The sequence below is a fragment of the Macaca mulatta genome, chromosome 5, assembly GCF_049350105.2.
Source record: "Macaca mulatta isolate MMU2019108-1 chromosome 5, T2T-MMU8v2.0, whole genome shotgun sequence".
In the NCBI taxonomy this organism is placed as follows: domain Eukaryota; kingdom Metazoa; phylum Chordata; class Mammalia; order Primates; family Cercopithecidae; genus Macaca; species Macaca mulatta.
The window spans coordinates 2,377,517-2,402,823 of NC_133410.1; the positions used below are offsets into that span (position 1 = coordinate 2,377,517).

At 62.1% G+C, this 25,307-nt stretch overlaps 2 protein-coding genes and 1 long non-coding RNA gene across 18 annotated transcripts in view; 1 reads left to right on the plus strand and 2 right to left on the minus strand.

Moving 5' to 3' along the window:
* Positions 1-755: 755 nt before the first annotated feature.
* On the minus strand, positions 756-19,689 carry MXD4 (MAX dimerization protein 4). 6 transcript variants are annotated; one of them, XR_013417677.1, is made up of 7 exons: positions 19,478-19,689; positions 14,982-15,081; positions 11,297-11,326; positions 5,738-5,852; positions 4,388-4,550; positions 1,525-4,012; positions 756-1,444 (listed from the first exon to the last, which is right to left on the minus strand). XR_013417677.1 is itself a non-coding variant. In XM_078002995.1 (6 exons), exons 1-6 carry the CDS (start codon positions 19,500-19,502, stop codon positions 3,855-3,857), a joined length of 591 nt encoding a protein of 196 aa, XP_077859121.1. In that variant the 5' UTR covers positions 19,503-19,689; the 3' UTR covers positions 756-3,854. The 6 variants fall into 6 exon arrangements, 2 of the variants coding, with proteins under 2 accessions (XP_077859121.1, XP_001118504.4); XR_001444629.3 differs by lacking the exon at positions 19,478-19,689 and adding an exon at positions 15,174-15,366; XR_013417678.1 differs by lacking the exon at positions 11,297-11,326.
* On the plus strand, positions 9,103-22,954 carry LOC144341088 (uncharacterized). Its single transcript, XR_013417689.1, has 3 exons — positions 9,103-9,307; positions 20,945-21,091; positions 21,536-22,954. It is a non-coding gene; the product is annotated as an uncharacterized LOC144341088 (long non-coding RNA).
* Positions 22,882-25,307, minus strand: part of ZFYVE28 (zinc finger FYVE-type containing 28) — a 150,079-nt gene continuing 147,653 nt past the window's right edge. For 10 of the 11 annotated variants that reach the window (XM_078002906.1, XM_078002904.1, XM_028848233.2 and 7 more), the window contains 3 exons: positions 24,951-25,055; positions 24,588-24,691; positions 22,882-24,133 (listed from right to left, as the gene is read on the minus strand). In XM_078002906.1, the coding sequence (XP_077859032.1) occupies positions 24,002-24,133; positions 24,588-24,691; positions 24,951-25,055 (341 nt within the window). In that variant the 3' untranslated portion in view covers positions 22,882-24,001. Of the gene's footprint in view, positions 24,161-24,522; positions 24,692-24,950; positions 25,056-25,307 lie in introns of all 11 variants that reach the window. The other variant, XM_078002901.1, reaches the window with a different exon arrangement.

Here is a 25,307-nt window from a genome sequence, read left to right on the forward strand (position 1 = left end):
GGCCCGGCAGATCAGAGGTCTCTGCTTCCAGGGGCGTTCCCTCCAAAAGGCCTCCCTGCGGGGGAGCAGGCAGCCAGCCCGGCTTGCTTGGGTGAGGGCAAGACCTCTTCTCCCCACTGCGCGAAGTCTCATCACCTCACAACCACCCCATGATGGGCATGACAGGAGCCTGTGTCTCCACGGTCACCACCGGCACAAGGGGATAGCTGGCCATGCCATCTCACTTCACCTCAGCACGACAGGTCCCCATGACAGGAAGCAGAAGCCATACCCAGGTAGTTGTGGGAACAGGTGCAGGAGAATTCTCACAGTGCAGCTCCGAGAGCTAGCAGCCTCTATGCAGAGGGTTCCTGGCTGGCATGGAGCACCCCAAGGGGTCGGCTGTCCTCGGCCAGCAGGGCCCCAGCACAAGAGCCAGAGGCAAAGTCCCAGTGCCTCTGGGACAAGAGCAACAAGAGCATCCAGTTGGCCAACAGGCCTGTAGCGGCACCCGCCTCAAACCCGCCTTCACCCAGCTCCAGGTGCCAGAGCATCCAGGGAGGCAGCTGTGATGGCGGGCCCAGTGTGGTTGGCAGCAGGGGGTGACGTGCTCCGTCAGGCCTCCCAGAAAAGAGGCTGTGGTAGGGCAACGAGGGCCACGGCCCAAAGGCCACACAGTATGGTGCCACTGGGTCAGGCTCTCTGCTTGGGGGCCGAGGGCAGGGCGCAAAGCATGGTGACAGTGACAATCACAGAAAGAGCCGGAGCCAGCAGGGTGAGATATAAAAATCTGTATTTATATTACAATGACATAAGGACACAGCATGGCCCACATGGTGGACAGGTGGGCGGGGGCCCCTTTCCCCTCTAGCGCACACCCCCCTCACCAGCACCAGGCCTTCATGTGGCCCCTGACTCTGGCACGGAACCTGCCCTAGTGCCCAACGTGGACCTGGGGCCACAATGCTGGCCCAGGGTCAGGGTCCTCTGTGCAGGCAGTGGGGAGAGGGGTCCCAGGTTCCCTGACAGAGGGAGGCAGGGCACGGGGGAGCCTGCCTTGCCCAGCAGACGGCATGGGCTAGGGCAGACAGCAGAGTGGGGCCCCCAGGGCCACAGACCAGTACAGGGCTCCACCACCCGGGGAACACAGGCCCAAGCACTGTGCCACTAAGGTGGGGTCTGCAGAGGCAAAGCCTTGCTGCAACATTTTCCCCTCTGCGAGGATGGCGGGGGTCTGCTATGTGGTTTGCAGGGGTTATCCTGGTATGCGGGAGCTGCCTTCCAGTAAGTCTGGGGAACCCAAGCCTGAGTCTGGGTGCTCAGTGGCCGAGAGCACCGGTGTGGGCTGGGAGGGCACACGCAGAGGCTCAGGAGCCCCCGGCGCTGTTCTGCTCCTGTCTGCTCTCTCTAGACACGGTGATGGCCTCTTGGTCCCTGCAGCCTCCAGTGATGGCAGCCTGGGCCCCTGGCAGGGAGCAGTGGGAAGTTTGAGCATATGGTGAGTCCTAGCACCAGCCCCCACCCAGTGGGCCACCCTTCACCCACCTGCTGGTGGCAGGGAGGGGCAGCTGAACAGCACGCTGGGTGGCTCTGAGACTGCCTCCCAGTCCACGTGGGAACCACGGCCTCAAGAGCCACAGGCTGAGCTGCTGGGAGGGTCGGCTGAGGGGCCACGACTGGTCACTGGGTGGATTCTGCTGGTCAGAGATGAGAGCAGAAGCCCCCCAGCTGCCCCAGGCACTGGAGGGTGGGGCAGGGAGCTGGTGCTTCAAGAATTGAGGGCAGGGACACGACCACCTCAGGGCCCTGGAGTGCTGGCTGGGGAAGCAAGGTTTTGCACACGGCCCGCCTTGCTCAGAGGTGCCGCAGTGTTTGAAATGAAGCCTCGGGGGGACAGAATCAGGCAGGCAGGGGAAGCTCCTTTCTGGGTGCCCCTGGCCCCCCGTGGGGCCGGAAGGAGATGCAGACAGGCCTCCTCACAACCACCCACAATGCATTCGGATGCCCCTCAGCTCCAGGCACCACACCCCCTATGGCCTGCAGGGCAGGTTCTGTACCAGAGTTGTTTCCAGGGACCCCCTTCCACCACAAAGGGCCCCCAACCCTGGGACATCTATGCCTATGACTGGAAATAGACAAATTTTCCCCATCATATGGAAATTGGCTAGAGATGCACCAGAGGCACGGCAGGCACTGCTGTGGGCCAGCCCCAAGGACAGAGGACGTCAGGAAGGAAGGGTGCAAGCCTCCTGGTGCCAGGCCTGCACCACCCAGTGAGCAGTCTTCATTGGCTGCCAGTGTCTGAAACCTGGAGCCCTCACTTAGACCAGGAAGCAGGGGGCTCGAGTCAGGTGACAGGTGAGAATCCACCTCTCTAGTGAGCAGGCAGGCCCCTGCCAGCTGCTGGGGAGGGCAAACACTAGGTCCCTCCATGCCACCCACAGGGGCCTGGCTGCATCGCCCCCAGGAAGCCCTGGCTGCTGGGAGGGGCTGCCCACAGGAGATGGGAAGACAGCACTAGCTGGGCAGGCCTGGGGCACCCTGAGCCACGAGGGACATGCTGGTGGGAAGGGCAAGGCCAGACACAAGACACAAGGCACACTTTGACGACATGACAGAGGGACAGGTCCCTGAGACGCTGGGTGGCTCCCACCCCTCAGCAAACAAGGACACAACAATGGCTAGGAAAATAGAGTACAAAAATCTGGTACGGGAAACAGAGGCGGCACACACGGACGTCCCTTGGCCGAGAGTCTTTAGGCTTTCTTTTTTTAAAACACGGTTGTTTTTTTGGGGGAAGCCTCTCTGCCTGCTGAGGCTGCCGCAGCAGAGCTGGTGAAGAGCCCTTTCCTAAGGTGGCTCCCGGAGCCCTCACTGGGCTGCTGGGCAGTGCAGCATTTTACTTTTTTGCTTTTTGTTTAAAAAAGGGAGATGAGTAAGCCCCCGAGGACCCAGTGGCTGCAACTTTTACCAGCCTCCAGCTCACCCCAGCCCCAGCCAGGAAGAGATGCCCCCTCTCCTACGCGGACAGGCAGGCACAGTGGGTGGGCGTGGGCGAGCGGGAGCTGGAGGGGAACCAGGCACAGCCCAGGGGCTGATGTTTGCCAGAGGACCCTGAAGGCCATCATCCCCAGAACAGGTGACCTCGGGGTGCCCAGGTGTGTCTGCGTGTGTGAGCATGTACATGAGTGCGTGTACCTAGGTGCGTGCGTGTGTGCGTCTGACAGTCCTACCAGAGCAGACGCTGCCCAGCTCGGTGTGGGCTGGGCTGGCCTGGCCTGCCCCGAGAGCCCAGCCCTAGGTTCTGACACCTGCGACGTGGGAAGGACCTTGACCACCCACCTGCCCCAGGTGCTCACCCAGGTCCCGCCCTTCACAGATCCCTTGTCCACGCCAGGAGCCTATGTGGACTGACAGGTAGGTGGACAGACGGACGGATGGACAGACAGCCTTGCCTTCCTTCCTTCCTCGGTCCACTCCTTTCTCCTGGGATCCAGGGTTGGGGTCTGAGCTCCCTGTGGTGGTCATTAAGCCCCTCACACGGCACCTGCCGAGGTTTGCAGCAAAGATATTTAATACTTCTGGAATGATTAGGAATCTGAGAACAGACCGTGGGCGGCTATGCTGACCAGGGCTCCGGACGTGGAAGCTGGGCCCTGCCTCCTTGCAGGGGACTCTGCCCAGCTGAGAGGGGCAGGCAGCTCGGCAGGCCCTGACCGGCAAGCGGGCAGTGCCAGGCAGCCCAGGTGGCAGCTGGAGCTTCCAGAATGGCACAGCAGTGGGCCTGTGGAGAGGCTGGCGTCAACTGAAGGAGAACTGGAGGGCTGACACGCGTGGCTGGCGAGCAGGCAGGCCAAGGAGCAGAGGGCACGGGCCTACGAGAGGGCGGGGCGGCCCAGCCGCCGGCAGTGGGGCCCGAAGCCACTGTCGCCGCCGCTGCCACTCTGCAGGCTGTAGTGGTCGTCCGCGTCACTGCTGCTGCCAACACTGTCCAGCTCACCAGGGCCAAACTCCATGCCCTCTATGTCCACTTCTGGGGAGAACAGAGCGGGGATGGGGTCAGGCCACTCTAAAGGTGCCAGCCCATTTCTCCCTTTTCTGGAAGCAGAAGCTCTGGGCAGAGGAGCAGAAGTGCAGACCGCGCTGTCTGGGCCCTGGGGCAGCAGACGCCAGGAGGGCTCTGGCTAAGAACCCAGCCTCAGAAGCACCAGTCCTCAGCGGGCCATGCGGCCTCTGCATCCCACCCTCCCTGTCCAGTCCCTTCTGCACTTAGATGGTGACAAACACCCCAGTGCAGCAGGGAGCTGGGAGGGTTCTCCCCAACCCCAGCACCAGGAGCCTTCTCTCCACCCAGGGAGCTGTGCCACTGAGTGCCCGGAGGCCCAGGTGAGGCTGCCCCACGCCCCACCTTGCTCTGAGTCGTCCGTGGAGACGGCGGAGCCTGTGCTATCTGTGCGCACGCGCTCCACACTCTGCACCGACAGCTGCTCCAGGCGCCGCTTCAGGAAGCGATGCTCCTGCTGCAGCTGCTCCTTGATGCTCAGTGCCCGGCGGTCCTGCTCCTCCAGTTTCTGCGGGCAAGGGGGACTGTGAGCCCACGGCGGGAAGGGGACTCCCCACTTCCCCCTGGCCAGGAACCGGGTCACCCAGGCCCAGAGGTTCCCTCTCCTTGACAAGACCTAGCCAGGCTATGGGCCACAGGGTGCCCAGTCTCTACCGGCCCCACAGCCTGAGGTGGATCCCTCCCTGTCCCAGCCAGGCGGTCACAGTCAGATGCCACCTCCCAGCCCTGTGGTTTCCATCTACGGCCCAGCTCTAATACCCGCAGCCACCAGGCAGCCTTGGTCAAGCTGAGCCATGTGTGGCCATGACACCCTGGGTCAGCGCTACCCAATCTTTGGCTGGCACCTTCTCCAGGACAGTCCTGCTTCCAGCGGGTCTCCTCACACACTCCCAGCCCTGCCTGCCCCCGCAGGGCTGTGGCTTGTACCATGCCTATCTCTGCAACACCTGCGCCCTGCCCTCTCTAAACCTTCCCGTGGGCCCCACTGAGACGCTGCTTGCTCTGTGAGGGCTCCCAGGGCTCTCGTTGTGCCCATCTCAAAGCTCCTGCCACCCCAGCCTGGAGATGACCATGCCTATGCAGGCAGAGGCCCTCAGAGCAGATGGAGACTTGCCCTGGTTGGCCCAAATGTCACAAGGCCCCCAAACCAACAGGGCTGTCAAAAGTCCTTTGGGGGCTGCCCCAGGGAATGTCTCCCTCAGCCCCGACCTACTGCCAGCCCCCACTGCCCCAACCTCCACCCTGGCCCCCCCCGCCAGGCTGCCTACTTTTAGTCTGCCTTCTGATGGCACCCAGAAACACCTGCCCCTCCTGGCCTCTTCTCTCCTTCCTGGCCCACTCTCTCCTTCCAGCAGCTGCCTCTTCACAGCCCAGGGCCCCAGAGAGCAATCTGTCCCCCGAACTCCTCCTCTCCATCCCAGCCTATGCTGCACTGTGGCTTCTTACGCCATCAGCACCCAACAAATGCAGCACAAGCCACGGAACTGCCTCGACCCCTTGGCAGCTTCTGTTGCTGCTCCTCCACCCTGGCAAAAACCACCAGGCCCCCGACACACACCCGCCAGATGGCTCCCCACCCACCTTCAGGCCCTCTGATCCAAGGGCCACCCAGGGTCCCCTGTGAGCACACCCCCAGGGCATGCAGTGACACCGAGGCAGCCGGACAGGGCAGGGTGGAGTGCAAGGCCCACTCACCTTGATGTGCACCTTGGCCCGCTTCAGGAGGCTCAGCGTGGTGTGGCGGGTGCTGTCGGGGCCCAGGGGCACCAGCTGCTTGAGCTGCTCCAGGTACAGCCTGAGTTTGGCTCGTCTGAAAGAGCCAGAGACAGAACCATCAGGCTGGGGTGGCCAAGCCCATGGGGTGAGAGGTCTGGGGGAGGGCGGGAGGCAGTTCACAGGGCCCTACACAGACCCATCCTCACCGTCCACTGCTGCAGATGTGCTGAGGGTCCCTCTCTGAGGATCCCCTCCTGGCCTGGCTGGGAACTCCCCCCGCCCCCAGGAGCAGCCCAATACCCACAGCCCCCAGACAACCGGCAGAAGCGCCCAGCTCACCATGGCCTGCAGAGCCTCAGTGCGTCACCACCAGGCACTGCCCAGGAGCCCCAGCTCGCCGCCCTGCCATCCCCCATCCCCCATCCCCCATCCCTGCCCTGGAGTCCTCATGCAGGGCAGGGTGGGGTAAGGCGAGGGTGCTGTTCAGGCTGCACCCAGAGATCTGGAGAGACCCAGACAAGATTTATGTCTCTCCACCTCATCGTGCACAACGTGCTGTCACTTTTGTGACCATGGAAACATGATCAGCCTAGGTCAAGGGAGGGCCAGGGACCAGGCCCTTCCAACCCAAGTTTCATATCCCCTTGGAAACCGCCTCATTCCAGAGTCTGTCCCTGTATCCACAGATGAATCCACTTTTCACACAACTGGAGCCATGACACCCAGTGGCGCTTGCTTGTCTGTTCACACTCAAGGGCACTTGCTCACACGCTATAATCCTCCAGGACACATTCATCGGGCACCTCGGGAGAGGGGCCCTGGCTTCATCCTAGGCCTGCCCCTGCGGAAACACCGCCTTCCCGGCTGGCCTGCTTGTCTGCGGGGGAGGATGGTGGAGCTCACGGGGTGCGGGGAGTCCAGCTCACCCAGAGGCCCGGGACCCTGGCCACGCCCACGTGCACCTGCCTGGCAGTGCAGGGCACCGGGAGGTTTTGTCACTGCCATGTTCAACCACAGACTCACCCATCCCGTGCAGGCCGCAGAGTCTGCTTCCAAATATAGGACACTTTGCTTTGGGTAAATCCTTACGAGTGGAATGACCAGGTCAAGGGGTAGGAATACTTTTTGAATCTTTTGAAAACCTGCTGCCCAACTGCCCTGCCACAGCTGATGCCTACACACGTGACTTTCCCCACATGGCGCCAACACTGAGCACCCCAGCCCTGGCATGTCTGCTCCTGCCGTTCCCAAGCCCAGCAAATCTTGTCCCCCGAAGAGTAACGTGTGCAGGGGCAGCCATTTCCTTTGGACAGAGGAGGAGACTGAAGAAGGAGGGGGCTGCTGGGTGCAGCGGTTAACAGCTGCACCAGTCGGGAGGTCTGCCTGGAGGTGGCCTGAATGGGGCCAACATCCTCAGCATCTCCCACGCTGCCTCCCGTGTACAGGTGCAGGGAAAGGGGTCCCAGGCTGCCACTACATGACGACCCCAGTTCCTGGAAGCTCAGCCTCCCCACCTCCAATGGGAGCGAGCGCCCTGCCACCCCCAACCCAGGAACTGCGCAGCCAAGAGGCCGAAGGGTGCTCTCTGCTCACGGAGGGGCCTTTCCCGAGGCACGCTGCCAACGTACTGTAGCCACCACTGGGACTAGGTTTGCAAGTGGGGGCGTTGCCAGGGGCCTCCTTCCCTGGTCCACTCTAGCAAATGGCTTTCCAACCCACCGTGTAATTACATCAGCACTACATGACCTCTGCAGAACAATTTAAAAATGCAAATCAACTTTAAAAGGAAAAAAAATTAAAAGTACCCCCAAACTCCACCACCCCAAAACAACCTCATTACCATTTTAGTGTGTTACACATGCACATCTTGAATGTTAAGTGAAAAAATTAGAATACGGAACCACATAGGTGACAAGTGACCCAATTTTGTTTAAAAAATAAAAGAGCAGACGCACACGAGAGACGACAGAACAAAACGAGGCACAGGGAGCGTGCGTCTCCAGGCGATGCGCCTGGCAATTTTATTTCTTTAGCTTTGTACTTTTCTGTATTTTCCAGGTTTTCTATGCTAAAAACACACACACACACATACACACACACACACACATTGCTGTGACAATCAGAGAAAGACACGTTTGCACAAGAAAGAAAAACACAGCTAAGAAACAAATAACAAGTAGAAAAATCTTTGCAATACATATAAAAGACAAATGGTTAGTATTCGTGGTATTTTGAGCTCACACACATCAAAAATTAAAAGCAGAATGCCTCGACGTCACAACGGGCGGAGGACACAAACAGGCTGCAGGACACGAGGGCCAACCTAACCTAACGCCTGGCTCCATCTCACCAGAGCCAGGAAATGCACACGCAAACAAGGAGGTACGACTTGCACCCTCCGACAGGCTGACGTGAGAAGGGATGGCTCCTGCGCCAGCCAACTCGAGGGGTCGTTGATGGTTTGCTGGTGGGAGAGCAAAAGGGGACACAGGTCTGAAGGGCCATCGGCACAGTTATCACTGACCGCCATCCAGCATCTCTACTTTTAGGGCCTTGGTCCTACAAAACTATCCCCCCAGATCCGCAAAGGTCTGTGCTCACCAAGGCACATCGCAGGACCGTCCGGAAGTCCCTGTGTTAACCAGAGGGTCATCACTAAGAACGCTGGTGGCACAGCCAAGTGTCCTGTGCAGTCATCGGGGATGAGCAGGTGGAGGAGTGTGCCCTGACGCAGGTGGACAGGACTTACGTACGTGGTATCAGGTGAAAGATCAAGTGAGGAAATGGAGAACAAGGTCCCCTGCTTATCCAAGTCTCATCGGCAATGTTAGTGCCCGCGGGGAGCAGAGGAGGATGTGGCTCAGCCTCCGAGTGCCTGGGATGCAGTCTCTGGGGTGGGGTGCAGGGGAGGTCCATGAACAGACCGCTTTAGAAATCACGGAACACCTTTCTCGAGAGACAAACAGAAGCCATCTGACCACATACACGCACTGTCCGAGCCAGTAACAGGTCCACCTGGCCCAGGAGGGCAGGCACCAGGGCTGGAGGCCACAGAAATTCCTGCCCTGAGCAGCGGCAGTGGCCTGGAGCCAACTCTACCAGCGGCTGGTTGTGGGACCCCAGGAAGATCCCCACCAACCCCTCTGAGCCAGGAAGCCCCTTGGCCCAGGGATGCACTGGGCTCCCACTGAGCCCTCCCCTCCTGAAGCCGCTGCAGTGCCCTGGGCCCCCTGCCAGCACCCCACGGCTGTCCCTGGGCATTCAAAGGGCTTTTAAAACCCCCACTTCCTGAAGGAACCCTGTGTGGATTCAGGAGGCAGAACCCGCCTGCAGGACTAGCGCGCTGGGCTGGTATCCACAGCAGCCCCACCTCTGACGCAGCACTTTCCAGCTCCCCCAAAAACCCCAAGCCCAGAGGGGGACCCGGGGCACCGAGAGGGCATGGCTCCACGCCAGCGTCCCAGCCAACCAGAGAACCTGGCTGTGGCTGACGGGGAGCTAGGGGCGGCCCAGGAGCAAGCGTGGATGTTGCCAACAGAACTTCCCAAGGTACGTGAAGGCCGTGTGAGGCTGCATCAGCACATGAGGCTGGGCTGCAGGGGGCTCCTGGGGACCTCCCAAAACCTGGACATGCTTGGGGCAATGTGGGGCAGGGACTCAGCTGAGGACTCTGGACTGGCCTTTGGAATGGGCTCTGCCATCCAGGGGCTGTCAAGGGCCAGGAAAGAAGGCTGGGACCTTCCCCCAAAACACACTACGACCATAGCCTGGAGCAGGGCCAGTGAGGTCAGCAGCCAAGAAGGTGAGGCCTCCACAGTCCCCAGGACCCTGGGGTCGGCAGCAATGCACCGGCCTCAGACCTGCTGAAGCTGCCTCTCTACAAAGCGAGGAGGAGCAGGGCTGGGCAGGCTTGGCTCAGAGCACCCACAAGGGGAAGTCCCACAAGCCCTGCCCAGTCCCCAATAAGGGAACACCTCCGGGCAAAGCAATGTCCAGGGCCTGCCTCCCGGGGATGGCTGGGTGGCCCAGCCAGGGGCTTCCTTCCTTCCTCAAGACAGCACGCAGCCCTTCCCTGCAGCCAAGAGCAGCTGGCATCAGGTAGGCCGTGATCCAGGGCCCCAGGCCTGTGAGTGCTTGGGGCTGTCCACATCTGCCTCTTGGCCAGCCAGAGACAGAAACCCCCTGCACTGGGGTGGAGGAGTCCACAGACACCCTGGCTGCCCACCCATCCCTCCTCTGTGTCTCAAGAAGGCCCCATGAGGCCCTGGCTAAATGCAGCCTCTGGAAAGAGAGAGCAGAGGGCAAAGCCAGGTCAAAGGGCAGCTGCAGGGGTCCCCTGTCCTCCCCAACAGCTGCCACATCCTTGCCACCCATCCTCCCCCAATGTCATTGTCCCTCAGTCTGTCCCCATTAGGAGGCTGTCCTCCCAGGGACTGCCTCCAGGAAGCCTTCCTTGAACACCCCCACGTGTCTGCCCCAGCTCCTGGGTCCTGGTCAAGGCTAGGCTGGTCTCCTTAGGCCTGGAAACAACTCCAGGCCTGCCTGGTTCTCTTGGGCCCTGTACCTGCCCCCACCTCTGTGGCCTCTAGGGAACCCCCCAAACACACATGACCTGTCCAGGAAGTGCAGTTCCTCAGAGAACACTGCGTTCTGTCCCTGCCCAGCTGCCCGCCCCAGCCAGCAGCCCGAATCCCAGGGGAACGGAAGTTGGCGCTGCTGTGGGGGTAGACATGGGGGGGAGGCGGAGACCTGGCTGAGCACCAAATCTTTCTAGAGGGGACTGTGGGGGGGCTCAACCAGCACGCAGACCTGCCCCACCAGGAAGGGAAGAGCTGACCCATTTCACAGATGGGATCACAAGTCAGGAGGGAGCGATGGCCCAGCATCCTTCAGGGGAACCTTCCTTGTCCTAGCATGGGGGCTCCTGCCTCTAGGGCTGCCTCTGCATTCACCCAGGGCTCCCACTGCCAGCCCCTAGGCCACTGAGCTCACCTGCACCTCATCACCACCAGCAGAGCTGGGCCTGCAGCCCTAGCTGCCTCCGGCTGTCACCAGGGGGAATGAACACCTCGCAGCTTTACCCGAGGGCTCGCCTGAATCCTGCCCTGGGCCAGAGCTTCCCACACGGCCAGGGACTGGCTGCTCTCCATCTGCCCCTCGGACAAGCCTGTAGCACGGCTCCTTGGAAGGCAGACCCCAGAACGCACAGGGCAGAGAGCAGAACCCTCCTGATTGGAGACCACTGTTCTGAAAGCTAAGGGCCCTGACTGTCACATAGCACAAGGGGTCTCTGGCTCCCACTTGGATGAGCTCCGGAAAGCAGGGCCTGGGCCCCCCGCCATCTCCTGCCTCTAGCACAGAGTGCCTGAAACAGATCTCAGCCTCCTCCTCCAAGCTTGACCCTTCCCAAGACAAGGACACACCCTAGCAGCACACTTGGCCATGCCCGGGACAAGGGCAGGCTCAGCGCACCACATACCCTCAGTAGAAGGGTGGGCCAGGTGCTGGGCTCATGTTGGGGGCTGGGGGATCACTTACCTGTGCTTTTCTAGCTCGTTGTGTGAAGACCTGTTTAGGGAGACAGAAAGACAGAGCTCACTCTGCTGCGTGACCACCAGGGCACAGAGAACAGCGCCCTCCTCAGGGGCCAGGACCTGCAGACAGTGGCTGGCTGTGTCTGGGTTCCGGAATGGCCCAGAACAGTGAGGGCTGGGACAGCTGTCCACCCAGGGTTGGGGGAACCACATGCTGAGGGTGGACACTGGTTGTCAGTTTTGGGTACTCCATGCTGGGGGAGACCCAGCTCACGCCCTGGAGTTCTCCATGGGTCAGGGACCTGGTTTGGTGAGAAGCAGCAACAGGGGCCGGGTTTGCTCACAGGGAGGCCCAGAGATGCAGGCAGGTCCAGGGCGCCCAGGGCCACAAGCCCACCTAGCAAGGCCTGTGGGGAATCTGGCTGACAGGAGGACCCAGGCCTCCTTCCAGAGGGGTGAGGGAGGCCCAGGGAGCAGCAGCAGGTCCTGGCGCTGACCTCTACTAACTACCTGCCTTCCCTGCTCCCCAATCCCTGAGGCCAGCTGTGTCCTTGGAGCCAAAGCAGCCTAGTACCTGGGACAAACAGCAGGTGGAGATGGAGCCCAGAGACCTGGCCCTCAGGACACGGGTGGTCCTGTCCTGACACCACCACTCTGTTGGGCTCACACACCTGCGTGACCACAGCCCACCTTACCAATGGGGACCAGGGACACAGCGTGTCAGCCAGGTCAGCCCATGAGGGGGCTTCTGAGATGTGGATGCTTCCCAGGCCAGTGGGCACAGTTCCCTCAGGGGAACTGCGTGCTAGCAGGATGGGCCGCCCTGGAGGCCCAGGCTCAGCCTCTCTGGGGACAGTGGCCTCACCTGCTGCTCACCTGTCTTGCCCATTCAGACACGGGCACACAACTCCGAGCACCACAGCAGGTGCCACAGCATCTGCCCTGGAGGACAACAAGGCAGGGGGACCTCGCTCCCAGCTCCAGGCCACCTTCCCAGTCCAGGCAGGACCCCACAGGCCAGCCAGGGCTCCCGGGCCTCCCAGGATGCTGCTGCACAGGTGGGCAGAGTTCAGACCACCTCGGGGCACCTCCAGACCCAGCCCTGAGGCCTCTCCCTGCCCTCAGGTCCTGGCTCCTTCCTGAAGTTTCTGCTGACCACTGCCTGCTTCAGGAACGTGGGATCTGGCGTCTCCTGTCCCAACCACTCAGGCCAAGGGCCTGCCCCTCCCACCTGCTGCACCAACAGGCTCTAGGCCCCCCTGTGTAGCCTCAGCAGAGCCTCCAGACCCAGGTCTCAGGATCCTGGAGAGCCTGGTGGTCACACGGGCTGGACAAGGAGCCTCAAGAATCACTGCCAGGGCCAGCCAGGGCCGGCCAGAGCGAGCAGAGGCCACGGCCATATGCTCCTCACTGGCCTCACAGAGATGGGCCCCTGCGCCAGCCTTTCTGCCTCCCCAGAACAGGCAGGCCACAGGAATGAGCTGCGCTCTCTGTCCTCAGCCCAAACCGCAGCCTGGCCACATGGGTCTGTAGTCTGCTGGCTCAAAAGGAAGGTCAGAGTCAGCAGGTGCCCTTCAACGTAAAAGCCTACCTGCCTACCCCTTGAAGGGTGGCGTGGCACTGGACCCCACCCTGGAGGCAGGGGACATTCCTCCAGCAGCTCCTCCTCGGCCCAGAGACCCTTGGGGCCCATCGAGGGGGATGTTTGCCACATGGGTCCCGGGAGCACTCTATCCCTCAGGAGAGGTGGGACCCATCCCCGCTGAGGCTGGGACAAGTGCGTTCTCAGCACTCCCGTGACCCCAGGAGACAAGCACACTTCCCATAGAATGGACCCCCCTGCAGGCTGGCCCCAGTCCCCTGCCGCCTCCCTCAACCCTGACACTGTCCTCTGGCCCCACTCCCTACCTGTTGCCCCAGCCCCACTGTGCCATGTCCCCTCCCTCACCCTGGCAGAGCATGGAAGCCTCACAGGTGGAGACAAGTTAGGGGCTCAGAGACCCTCTGGCCCCCTGCTCTGCCCAGCTACTTGTCTGGGCTGGCTGAGGAAAGCCTCCAGGGCAGCGCTGCCCATCAAGGAAGGGGCCAAGCCGCCAGCCCTGGGTTGCCTCAAGCCCCAGGGGAGCGGGGCTCGGCCCAGAGGAGCCAAGGGGAGACGCACCAGAGTTAGGGAGCCCTCTGCCTCCCTCACCAGTGCCCCCATGGTCTCTGTCCCAGCAGAATGTGGTCAGCCAGGACCCAACTCAGAACAGGTGTCATCAGAGGTGGGTGAGTGGCAGGCCTCAGTTTCCTTGGCCATAAAGAGAGATAAAAATCACATCGCCTCTCTGAGCCTGCGGTGAAGATGAACCGGCTGCGTGTGTGAAACGCTCAGCATAGAGGCAGTGTTCCGGCAGCCTTGACCAGGACGCTGGCTGTCAGCTTTGGGTACTCCACGCTGGGGGAGCCCCAGCTCACGCCCCGGAGTTCTCCACCGGTCAGGGACTTGGTTTGGTGAGAAGCAGCAGCAGGGGCCGGGCTTGCTCACTGAGGAGGCCTGAGGCAATGGTCCCCTCGTCACACTCCTGTCCTTCCCCAAACTGTCCCCAATAAGGGACCAGGGGCTGGGACTCAGAGACAGGTCCCAGCCAGGGCAGCAGGGAACTCAACCAATTCCTCGCCTGGCTCAGGACACCACAGAGATGGGTCCCTGCGCCAGCTTTTCTGCTTCCCCAGAACAGGCAGGCCACAGGAATGAGCCATGCCTTGGGGCTCTGAAGCCCCCTACAAACGCAGCTCCCAGCCTGCTCACACAGAAGGGTTGGGCCAAGGTGGGTCCAGACAGGGCCAGCTGTGCCGCGGTCCTCACAGTAGCCAGGAGGATGGAAATCCCTGGGAAGCCCCGGCCCAGGATCCCCACTTCCCACGCGGGGGACCTGTACGCATCCCAGCTTCAGGCCTTCTGCTGCCTGAACACGAGGCCAAGGTATGGAGTGCGCAGCTGGCACCAGGAGTAATGACTTCATGGGGCCCTTGACGTGCAGCCTGCCCCTCCTCCCGCCCCCTTAAAAGGCCTCCGTCTTAAAGAAGACGACCCCCACACTGGTAGCTGGAGTTTCGCTGTGTCAGGAGGCTGGGCAGGAGCGGTGGGCACCCTGGGAGGAGTGGTGGCCCAGGACAGCGCCTCCACTCGCCTTCTCTGTCCAGGCTCCTGGGAGATCGGGGAGGTCGCCGAGCAGCACAGTTCGGCTCTCAAGAGTCAGTCGAAAGGAGGCCGCCCACCCACCCGCGGAAAAAAAGGGTTAGGGCCGGCAGACCCTGGGGACCCTGGCTGAGGCTGTTTCCCCAGACCGACCGGGAACCAGCCAGCGCCCGCTGACAACTTTTCTACCGCCTGGAAAAGTCCAGAACAACTCGGGGGCGGGGAGCGGGCGCGGGAGCGGACCCCGGCGGCTGGCGCTGTACGCGTGGCACTGTTTACGCGAGCGGCCCGGGAGGCGCGGCCGCAGGAAGATGGCGACGGCGAGGGCGGGGCCGGCCGGGCGGGGCTGCGGCCGCGGCCTGCGCGCCTCCTCCTCCAGGCTGGCCGCCGGGGCGCGCGGCGACGGCGCTGAGGGCTGCGGGCCGGGAATCCAGGCCCAGGGACCACGCTCCGGGCGGGGGCGGGGGTTCGGGCCGGGTCGGACGGGGGCGGGCGTGGGGGGCGGTACCTGTTGTTCGGGGCCTTGCGCACCAGGCTGGCCGCCTTTGTTTTCTCCCTGGTGAAGTCGCCGTCGAAGGGCAGCACCGAGGCATAGCCGTGCTCGGCCTCTGCGGACACACGGCGCGGTCAGCGGCCCCCGCCCGGCCCGGACCCGCCGCCCGCCCACCGCTGCGGGCGCACAATGGGGCGCGAGCGCTACCTCGATCCCTGCGCTCCAGGTACTCGGCCGCCTCCAGCAGGATCAGCAGGGAGTTCAGCTCCATCCTCCCGCCCGCGCCTGTCCCCCCCGGGACGGCGGCGGCCGCTGCCCGGCCCGCTCCGGCCGGCTCCGCTCGCCGCCCGCCCCGCGCGCCCGGCCGCCGCACTTCCAGACTCCGCGGACTCCGGCGCTCGGCCGCCACCCTCCGCCTCAGGCCCTCAAATTGACACATAAGGGAGAGCGGCGGCCCGCAGAGCCAATGGGGGGCGGTGTTCGGGCTCCGGGGGCGGGCGCAGGGACGGACCGGGGCCAATGGGGGCGAGTCGAGCGCCTCGGGCGGAGCCGAGAATGTTGACAGATGCGGAGCTGGGCTGGGATAGGCCGGCCGCGCTAGTAACAATTTAGAAGCCCGAGCTTAGCAACAGCACGTGGTGGCCCGGCCCCCGCGCTAGCTGACTGGCGGCCACCATGCATGTTAAGTAGGCACCGCGCACCGATTGGCCAGAGCGGCCTATGTAAAACAGGCACTGCGAGCCAATGGCCGGTGGCGGGGCGCGCGGCCAATGGGGGTGTCGCGGCCGGACGCGTTGCCGAGAGGAAGCGCAGCGCGCGGGGACCGCCCGCCGGCGTGGGGGCCCGTTAGGACGCAGGAGCGTCTCGGCGACGCGGGCGCAGCGGGGCGCTCTGGGGCGTGCGCCGGGCCAAGCCGGGCCTGAGCGCGGCGAAAGCAGTGGCTCCGCGGGGTACGAGGTCTCGCGCTCTGCCCGCGGGTCTCGCGTGGGGCCGCGAACGACTCCCCTCCCCACCGGGCGCAGAGTGGCCCTGGGAAAGGCCCGTACTTGGGAGAGGGACACAGACGCTCTGAGCCTAAGAGCCAGGCCCCTCTGAGAGTGTCAGTGGGGAAACAGGCCCAGAGCGGGCGGGCTAATCAGATGGCCCAGTGGACGCCGGAGCTGAGGGAGGGCCCAAGTCTGGGGAAGGGACACAGACGTGCACCCAGAGTCGCGAGGCTCCCCAGAGTCGGGGGCTGCGTGCTCTGTGTCTAGTCTGAGGGCCAGGGACGGTCCCAGAGGCAGGCGCTGGCCTCTGGCAACGACGCTCTTTGTAGGGAGGGAAGTTGTCCTAAGTGGGGACGATGAGAGTGAACTCTTCATCAAATCCCGGCTGGCGGGTCTCCCTAGTGACCCCTGATCCTAAGGCTGGCCCAGGAGGTGGCAGGACTGGCAGCTCCAGGCTGGCCATGGCAACCCCCACCCTCTCGCTGATTTTTTATTTTATTTTATTTTTGAGACGGCTCTGTCGCCCAGGCTGGAGTGCAGTGGCGCGATCTCAGTTCACTGCAACCTCGGCCTCCCGGGTTCAAGCGATTCTCCTGCCTCAGCCTCCCAAAGTAGCTGGGACTACAGGCGCATGCTACCACGCCAAGCTAATTTTTGTTTTTTGGAAGAGACGGTTTCACCATGGATGGTTGCGATCTCCTGACCTCGTGATCCGCCCGCCTCGGCCTCCCAAAGTTCTGGGTTTACAGGCGTGAGCCGTCTCGCCCGACCCTTCTTGCTGATTTTTGAGGTTGATGGCCTGGATGTGCCAAGGGCAGGCCCTGCATGCTAGAGTGTGTGGAGGCATAAGGTGACTGGACCCCTCCAGAAGTTCTCAGTGGGGCACAGGGGCTGCTGCTGCCAATGAAACTCAACAAAAAATGTAAAACCTCAGCACCAGGACCGGCGTGAAAGCTTCGTGTGCATCATCTCCCTGGGTTTTGCATACCCGGCTTGCAGATCAGGACATGGGACTAGGGGCTCAGGGATTTGCTAGGGTCTCCCAGAAATCTCAGCAGAATGGAGATTGGTGCTGCCACAGACGACCCAGGGCTATAGGAATGCAGAGGCCAGAGCATCCTGGCCTGGCTGGTCCTGCTGGGTGTAAGCCTGTGGCGTGGGCTTCAAAATAATGTGTTCCCACAGAGCCCTGCAGGACCCGGTGGGGAACTTGGTACACTGCTATGAGACAGCCCTGCATGGACATTGAAACAACCCCCTTCATGTTAGCAGGGGCCCTTCCTGCTCCTGCCCGGCAGTCACTCCAGGGCCCCAGGCAGAGCCCCTCACAAGAACTCAGCACCATGGCCCTCCAGGTTAGTCTGTAGGGCTGCTCAGAGCTGTGCATGGTAAAGAAAGGTGCCCAAGTCTGCGGAGGAGCAAGGTGTGTTTGGGCTCTGGGGACCCCAGCTCTCCACTTAGGGGTCAGCATTTTGCAAAGTTGCTCCATCCCTGCTTTGGCCGCCCGGTGAGTTGCTGCCGACACCTAAAGCAGACACCTGGCCTGGTACAAGTGCACCTGCTGGGCATAGTGCATGCCCCCTTCCTGCCATGGGCCAAGAGGTTTGTTCTGTATGGCAATGGGCAGCACAGGTGCTCAGGTGTGTCTGTGGGGAGGCACCTGCAGGCTGCCCCAGTCTAAGAGATTTCTAGCCTCAATTTAGGCCATTTATGGAATCACCCTCGCCTCCCCAACACACTGAGGACCAAGCACTTCCCTGGTGTCCCTGGGCTCAACCTTGCCTGGAAGTGTGGTCACCACTGCCTGGGGGAGCAGGAAGGAGTGGGGAGTTGGGAGGAGAAGCCACAGGAGGCAATGGGTGACGGAGGGCTGAGCTGCAGCCAGGGAGGGAGGTGCTGGAGGCATCAGCCAGCTGGGGCAGGAGGAGAGGGAAGGGGAGGGAGCAGCCAGGAGAGGCCTGGAGGTGATGTTAGCCTGGCCCAGGTGGCTGCAGGTGGGCCTGGAGCCCCACCAGGAGAAGTCTGGAGCCCCTGGGGGATAGGGGCGCTGGTCCCACCTGCGGCTGGCAGGGTCTCTACACCCACAGGTCTCAACTTGTCCTTCCTAAGATGGGCAGAGGCACCTTGGGTCAGTGCTGGCAGGCACCAATGCCCATGGAGTCCCAGGGATGGTTGAGTGGGGAGGACGTGGCTCAGGTCAGCCAGTTGGACCCAAGCCCTGCAGGGCATGGGCCATGCCCCCTTCTGTAGGGCAGGTCCCCCACAGGGTGTGGCATCTCCGGGGAGCTTTCTGTGGGCACAGGCTGCTGCAGGAGGCTCCTGCCCAGTCCTGCCCTTCTCCGGAGCCAGGACCTGTCCAATATGCACCAATGAAGGCTAGGAGAGAGTGGGCAGACATCTCCAGCCTCCTTCCATGGGGAGCCCAGTCCCCCTACCCTACTCTGGGAGGACCTCTCTATGCCACTCTGGGACCCCCAGGGTGCATCCCATTCCTGCCCCATCTTCTGGGCCCCACCTGGCCTTGCATTCTCCCTGAGTCGTTCACCCTCACTGTCTCCTTTTCCTCATGACGGCCCACCCGAGCCCACCCCAGGCAGGGGCTCCCAGGGAAGGGATGACCTGAATGCAGAAGGGCTTCCCCGGTTTTGGGTGGAAGGCCAGGGCAGGCTTGTCTTCTGCTGCCTGGATTTCCTGAGTTTTCTTGCCCCAGCTGCCACGGCCTCAGCTTCCCTGGCTGTGAACGGGGCTGGCGGTGCTGCCTCTTGGGACACGTGGAGGACGGAATAGGACTAAAGGATTCCTGGTTTTGCTTGGGAAAGGCTACTGGGCTGACTCCCCACCCCCAGGATCTCTGAGAGTATCTAAGGCTGGCCCCGAAGAGACCTCCAGAAGATAGCTTCCTGGCCTTCCTGTGCCCACTGGGCCCCAACTTCCTTCCTCTGGACTCAGGATCCACAAACTCCTCATGGCCACACACACACGACTTCTTGGGGTGTCTGAGTCTCAGCACAGCCTCAAAGAGCACCCCTCACACACCCAGGGAGGGAAGGTTGGTGAGGCCCCGGCAGCTGCAGAGCCTCTTTCCCACACTTCCAGGCTGACCGGGCCCTGATCCCCCCAACTTGGCCACTGACGCCCTGCCCCTCCCACCTTGGGCCTCCTGTCACTGGGTGGACTGCCTGCAGCCCCCAGGTCCCCTGTCCCAGCATTCTGGGCAGGAGGCTGCCCTGCCTCCACTCCATCAGAATCCTCCCGCAGCGCAGTCCCCATCTCCACAGCCCTGAGGGGTGGCGGGTTCTAGGTCTGTGGGGTGGCCCGGGTTAGGGCTGGAGAGCTGTGACCAGCTCAGCATGCGCCCAGTGCCCCGGGGCCTTGGCTCCCCTGCACCAAGAGGCCTGGTTTTGTGCCGGCACCAGGGGGAGTCCTGTGGGGCCTCTCCTTGAAGCCACCCTGGATTCTAGTCCTGTCACTCATCCTCCCTGAGCCTGTTTCCTGGGCTATAAAATTGGGGGTGATGGTACTTGCCTCTTGGGTGGTTGGGGTGTGCCATGGAGGATGCATGCAAAGGCCTGCGCAGCAGCGGGCTGGGCTAAGGAGTGCCCAGGAAGTGCCAGGAATATGAACATCAGCTCCAAATCAGCAAGAGCCTCCAACCCCTCGGCCTTGCTCACAGAGAGACGGGGCTTAGGGGAGACAGGGCCTGCCCAGTCTCAGCCGGTCAGTAGCAGAGTCTCACTCAGAACCTGGGTGGAGCTTTGGCCGCCCAGGCTGGCCAGCCACGGGCACCAGGCCAGGCCTCTTGGGGGCCTTCCAAAAAGTTTGATACTCAGGAAAACACTCTCCAGAATACAAAAAGGCGGCGGCACAATCAAAATGCATGGAGATGTAATTAAATGTTTACATAACCTAATATCCGCCTTATTTTTAAATTTAAAATAAGATAATTCTATTTGTGAACAATTGGTGGGGTACATTTTTTTTGTCACTTTACAAGGTTTTCCCAGCATGCTGATGACCCCAGACAACTCAGACAACTATAAATTAAATGAATTTCCTATGGCCCCAAATTTCCAAAAGCAAGGGAGTAAATTTTCCTTTCAAACACTTTTACAAGAGGAAAACAAGTTTATGAAAGAGGCTGTGGCTGCAGATTCAAGGCACTCGCTGTGGGTGTCTGGGGGTGGCCTCCAAAATTGAAAGGACCAGAACCTCTGAAGCAAAGCTGGATAGGCCCTGCCTGGTCCTGCTACGGTTCTGGGACTGCCTTTCTTCCCTGAGGCCTGGGGTAGAAGAGCAGGTCCTCCTCTCATGAATTGTAGGGGTGCTGCTATCTGGGAGGGTTTCCTGGAGGAGGTGGGTCTGTGGGGCCTGGGAGCACCTCCAGGACTCTGGGGCATGGGGGTAGTATGGGTGGGCACTTTGAGGCCTGCCTGCCTCCCCTGAGCTCCCACTGCAGAGTCCAGAGGGCAGGAAGTGCAGGGGCTGGGCGCTGGTGGAGGCATCAGTGCACAGATGCCACAAAGCTGCCTCTCCAGGGTTCTGCCAGCTCCCCGCCTAGCCCTGGTGGTACAGGTGTCCAGCTCCAACAGGACCACTGGGGGCATGGTCTGTCCTGCCCTTGGTCATTGCTGTACTCTCCAGGGCCTCTCTGGACCCTCCTCCCAGGTGTAGAACCTTGAGGACTAGGGCCTGGCCACTGGGTCAGGCTGTGCAGGGGTCTCTGTCCAGACATAGGGCGCCTGGCCACGGTGGGGGGACCCCAACACAGGCAGGACCTCAGGCTGTTCTGCCTCTAGGAGGCAGTGGAGTTGGGCGGGCCCTGGTGGCCATTAGGGGCAACAACAGGACTCCTGAAGATAAGCAGGAGCTGCGGTGGGGGGTGGGGCAGGGCCTGGACCACAGGACGGGAGGGGACGGTCCCTGCCTCAGACCCGCTCCCTGGCCCAGCAAGGACACCCACCACTTCTGAGCCTCCCTGCATTCTCGCCCCAGGCCTCCCCAGAGCCACCTGCCCCTTTGTTCATGGCCTCCTTATCGCCACTCGGCCCAGGAACCAGCACAGCCAGTGTGGGTGAGGAGCTTGCCGCCTGAGGAACGGCCACTGGACAGATGAGCAGCAGGGGACCCACCACAGTGCAGGTGGGTGAGGGCCTCGGGAGACGTCTTAGCCTGCAGTGGGCAGGGCAGGACAGGGTGGGGTTTCTCCCTTCTCCCCCACCTCGTCCCACCTCCCCAAGATCAGGTGTGGCAATGGTCTCTCTGCCCCAGGCTTCCTCCTGAGCCCCTTGGACACAGCAAGCTCTGGGGATCCTCCCAGCCCTGTGCATAGCCCGGGCAGTGCAGGGAGGCCTGGCCCAGGCAGCCCCAGCCTTTCTCCAGCTGCCGGGACTAGGAACCCGGGTGCTCAGGGGTGGGGACGTCCCTGCCTCCGCAGCAGCCTTCCCTGGAAATGGTCTCCAGACACCATCCAGGCACCATCGGCCATGGCCAGTGCTTCCTGGAGCACCTCCCATCACAGGAACTTCTGTGTCTGCCTCTTGGAGACCCTCCTACATGCCCACAACCCAGTTCTATCACTTACAGACCGTATTGAGCCTCAGTTTCCCCATCTACAACACGGCGATGCTGCTCCCTCGAAGGGCTGTTGTGGGGAGAGGAGACAGCCCTGCTCAGGAAACAACAGCAGTGATGGTGATGGTGGGGAAACTGAGGCTTACAGGGGATGACCCCACAGCCAGATCCCATGGCACTCTCCTGCTTCCAACCCAGAGACTGCAGTCCCCAGCCCCATCTGTGGGTGGGTGACAAGTCTTCCCTTCTAGAGCCTTCCAGAGCTGGTTCTGCCTTGGCCCAGCCCCTCTCAACCCCAGGTCCTGGCTCTGCCCTTGGGGTGGGAATAGCCCCATGGGTGGGTGGTGACCACATGTCCTGCCTTTAGTATGGAAAGTCCCGCAGCCCAGGAAACCTCTCATTCCTGGGGGAACAAGACAGTTGGTCACCCTTTTTGGGGGGATCCTGCAGCCCCAGGCTTTCCTGCAGGGCAGCTCTGCTGCACAAGGCAGGCCAAGGCTGGCCTGGAGGGCTGCCAGGGACACAGGCCACATCCAGACCTCTGAGGGGAGGACCCTTCTTCTGGTGTCTGCTCCCTCTGCCACTGCTGACCTGGCGGACGAGGAGGACCCCCTTGCCTTAGCCCAGAAGGCGGCCACCACGGGTGTCTGTGAGGAGCCAAGGGATGCAGTGCAGCTTCGTGCAGCACAGCTGTCCACTGGGGTGGGTGTGGGGGCAGGCAGTCCATCTCAGAGTCCCCCAGTGTCCCTTCTCCTCTGCTCCCAAATAACTCAGCACTGCTCAGACGGGGCCCCACATTCCAAAACACTTTCTCCCTTGGCAGAAAGAAAGCACCCCTAGTATCTGCCCACCCACCAGTGCCCACCTCCAAAGGACAGGGTACCCGAGGCCCGTGGGCACAGGCCCATTGTCGAGGCAACCCGGGCTGCGGCCATCCTTCCGAGTTCTCTCCAGGACACTCCAGAAGGCAGCCGCTCTGGGTGTGAGTAGCACAGCCCTGCAACCAGGGCCACCAGGTGGGGCAGGCCCCAAGTCGGGGTGGCCACGAGCACTAACCCTGCCCCCCACAGGCCAGGGGGCTGAGCTGAAGACGCCTGCGAGAAGAGGAGCTGGGCAGGTAGATGGGCAGGTGGGGACGGGCATCGCGGGGGCAGAGCCCTGGAAGGTGGGAAGGAGCCTGCAGGAAGCAGGGGGTGGCCACCGCTCCTGAGGGCTGGCAGGAGCCAAGTCCCGCCCTTCAATTGTCCTAAGAGTCCAGGAGCCTCCAGCTTCTTAGAGGAGAATGCATATTAGCACCAACACCATCGCTTTCCAGACAGAGAAAAAAGATCCGCATTCACGGAAGAAAGGAGAGCGTGTGCAATCCTTAAATAGATTTATGGAAATGGCTTCAAATTACAGCATTTAGAAAATAAATATAATCTCAGTACATAATATTTCTTCCATTATATACTCTCCCCCCGACAGAAGCCGTTTCCATGCATGTGTACTCCACCGGTAAATAGTAATTAGATTTTATCCTAGAAAAGAAGCAGTAGGTGTGTCATCTCCAAAAATAAAACTGCAATCGTCATTGCAATGTGAAGCCTGAGATTTAAGCCTGAGGAGGTGTCTGCTGGGGCCACTCAGCTGCGGCAGCTTGGGTCCCAGGCCACTTTGGGGTCTGAGGAATTGGGCCAGGGTTCCAGAGGGTGCAGAGGGAAGGGGAAGTGGTGGCCGAGCTGGCGGCCCCAGGCGTCCTGGCTGACTGGTAAGCCCGGCCCAAGGCCCCGAGCAACGTCTGCCTGCGGTGTCAGTGCCTGGTCAGACCCCCACGCCATCAGCAGGGGGACAGTGGTGAGCAGACACCAGGAGCACCCTGCCCGCTTAGAGGACCACTAGGTCAGCTTCCCGCATCTCCCCACTCCAAGAAGAAATGAGATGCATGTTGTCAAGTCCTGAGGAAGGATGGTGAGGGGTGAGGGCTAGGGAACGAGGTGGGCAGCTGTTGGGGAGAATGGGCAGCCTGCATTTTGGGTTTGGGAGGCACATGGGGAGCCCTGCTGTGCCGCAGAGGCTGTGGAGTGGCCCTTGCTCTGTCTTCCAGATTCACCACAACAGCAGAGGCGGCAGAGTGGCCTCACTCTTGTACAGCTCTGTCACCCACCCCGATTCCCACAGCCCCAGCGGAGCTCCGAGGGACCAGTGGGAGGGCCCAGCCCTTCTCCGCCAGGCACCCTGCCCTGAGGCAGCTACCAGGCTCCTCCGGGTCCCCTGCTGGGCAAAGCTGACCTCCTGTTGGCCCCTGCAGCTGGCCCGGGGTCCCTGCGGGGAGGCCAGGATGGGCGAGACAGAGGCTCTGGATGTTCTAGAGGTCTGGGCGGCCCTGCAGCAGCAGGGGCAGCAGCCTCATGAGACTCAGTGAGATCGCCTGCAGCGTGGCCCCACCTTCCTGGGGGTTCCTGGCCCGGGTGGGTTGGGGCTGCCCCTGGCGCCACGTCACAGGCCGGCCTTGTCGCTGTAGAAGGGCGTGACGTGGAACATGTAGCAGTGGGTGCACACTCGGACTGGCTTCACCTGCCCGTAGCGGGGCAGTGGTGCTGAGTGCGAGGAGCAGCGCGAGCAGAAGATCTGGAATGGGGTTGGGGCAGTGAGGGTCTGCAGCAGGCCAGCCCCACCCACGCTGACTCCTCACCCTCCCACACACCTGCCCACCCAGCTCAGGCCGCATTGGTGGGTGGGGACTGCCCAGCCCTGGGTGCCAGGGGTTGTGACTTTCAGGAGGCTGGGCTCTATGAGGGGCCCACATCCTGCACCAAGGCTGCTGCAGCCTCCTGTTCACACTCACTGTCCCCTCCCTGTGGCTGGCTCTGCAGCAGCTGGGACTGGACATGGGCACCATCCAGGTCCCCGTGGTCAAATGCCTAGAGTCAGAGCAGGGCCCAGGACCTCCAGGAGCCTCTGCACAAGACCCCACAAGCCTTGCCGGCCGCCTTGGGCATCGGTCTTGACTTCCAGACCTCAGGCTGTGTCCGTGGAAGCCCTTGGATGCTGGGGGACCCTCCGTGCGTGCGGCCGCACCCACCTTCCCACAGCTGCGGCAGTGGTGCTTCCGGCGGATGACGGTGAAGGGCGCTTTGCACGCCATGCAGAAGCCACAGGCCTCATCTGGCACCCACTCCGGGGGGTCTGTCACAACAACAGCAGCGTCACATCAGCAATGGCAGGGGCAGGTGGGCTGGGCCGGGACCCTCAACCCGCCCTGGGCCCTCCTTCCCAGACTGCCAAGCTGCCTGGCCTCCAGCCAGCCTCCCAGGGGTGGTCTCCCAGCTCCCACATGCCCAGACTGGGTGGCCTGCAGCCCCTCCCCCAGGAGGAAGGCTCCCCTGGCTCCTACAGCCCTCACTGGTGTCTAGTGCAGTGTCCTGGCCCAGAGTCTCCCACACACCTTCGAAGTCCCCGTCGCGGGTCTTGGCTGCCAGTTCAGAGGATGACAGGGTCTCCTGGCACAGGGCACAGTCCTCCAAGGCCGCACTCCGCAGAGTCTGGGTGACTGGTGGAGAAGGAGGGGTCGTCGGGGTGTGGTGAGGGAGGCGGGGAATCGATGCCGGGTCACCTGCACCTGCTGGGCACAGCTGGGGGCTTCCAGCAGTGGGGCAGCTCCCCAAGCCCACTGGCAGTCTCATGGCAGGTGGCACCACAGCAGGGTGGGCGCTGATCCTGGCTGGGGGTCTTCCTGAGCAGGGGCCTCTCCTTTGCATAGCATGGGGGCCCAGAAGCCTGTGGCTGCTGCCCCTGATAGGGG